The 1,192-nt window shown below is 64.3% G+C and overlaps 1 protein-coding gene across 1 annotated transcript in view; it reads right to left on the bottom strand.

Annotated features, from left to right (window-relative positions):
• The window catches only part of LOC103803366 (laminin subunit beta-2-like), a gene marked incomplete at its 5' end in the record, with an annotated part of 3,315 nt that overhangs the window by 289 nt on the left and 1,834 nt on the right, over positions 1-1,192 (bottom strand). The window contains 4 exons of the mRNA XM_009075914.1: positions 198-347; positions 440-643; positions 711-952; positions 1,029-1,184. Coding sequence (XP_009074162.1) covers positions 198-347; positions 440-643; positions 711-952; positions 1,029-1,184 — 752 coding nt within the window. The remainder of the gene's footprint in view (positions 1-197; positions 348-439; positions 644-710; positions 953-1,028; positions 1,185-1,192) is intronic.

Genomic DNA, 1,192 nt, shown 5'->3' with positions numbered 1-1,192 from the left:
GCTGAGGGGAGCATGAGGCAGGGCAGAGGGGCAGGAGGTGGGTGGAAGGGCACAGGATGGTTGGGGCAGGGCAGGGACCATGCAATGCAGTGTGCGGACCATGCAGTGCGGCATGGTGCAGGGTCACTGCAGTGTGGTGCAGGTGCAGAGCCACACAGCACTGGGCAGGGGCAGCCAGCCCTCCCAGCATGCTGGCACTCACGGCTCAGGAAGGCCTTGACTTGGCTGATTAGCTCTCGCAGCTCCTTGTTGGAGCTCTCCACACGGGCCCTGGTCTGGTTCGCCTTGTCCAGGGCTGCCTGCGCTCGTATTCGGGCCTCATCCGCCTTCCCCTTGGCCTCAGCCACCTGAACATGGGCAGAGACCCTCAGTGCCAGCCCCAGGGGCTGGGGGGCATGGCTGTGCCACCTGCTCCCACCAGCACCCATGTGCCTCACACCTTGTGGGACAGCTGGACCATGTCTCTGGCAGCCTGCCGCAGTTCCTCCTGGGCATGGCGTGCCCGATCCAGCGCACTGTCAGCCTTGGACACGGCTCCACCGCAGCTCAGACCCCCACAGCGTCGTCCCCCATCCTCATCCCGGCATCCAGCACCCCCACAAGGGCTCTCAGCGCAGGGCACATCGCCCACCACACCGCAGACCTGCAAGGCAGCATAGGATCAGGGCAGCTCTGGGCGCTGTTCCTCTGGTCCTCTCCCTGTGTCCCACCTTCTCATTGAGTGGGTGCAGGCTCAGTGCCTGTGCCCTCGCTGCCAGGTCCATCAGTGCCCGTCGACTGGCTGCGTTGTGGCGATTGAATTCATCCCGCTGGCTGGCCAGGAGCTGCTCAGTGTGGTGACGGGTGGCTGCCGAGGTGCTGACAGGGCTAGGCACAACGCGGGTGGCGGCGTCTGCCTGGTGCTCAGCCTCCCGTGACTCCCCATAGGACTGGCGAATGCTGTCATAGGCACCTGGGTGTGGCAGGGTCGCTGTCAGCCCTCCAGCCATAGCCCCACCATCCCAGCCTAGTTCTGTGATGCGGCTCACCAAGGAAATTAGAGGTCTTGAGGGCATGCAGCTGCTGTTCCAGTTTCTGCAGACTGTGGTTGAGGGCACGGGCACCTCGGTCCACGGCATTCAGCACATGGCTGGCATTGAAGTTGGCGTCCTGAGTGGCCGTCCTGCCGGCAGGTTTCAACTGCTCTGAGCTG

Source organism: Acanthisitta chloris, unplaced genomic scaffold (genome assembly GCF_000695815.1).
Source record: "Acanthisitta chloris isolate BGI_N310 unplaced genomic scaffold, ASM69581v1 scaffold29985, whole genome shotgun sequence".
Taxonomy (NCBI): domain Eukaryota; kingdom Metazoa; phylum Chordata; class Aves; order Passeriformes; family Acanthisittidae; genus Acanthisitta; species Acanthisitta chloris.
Note: the sequence above shows the minus strand (reverse complement) of the source record. Positions and strands in the feature narration are given on the sequence as shown.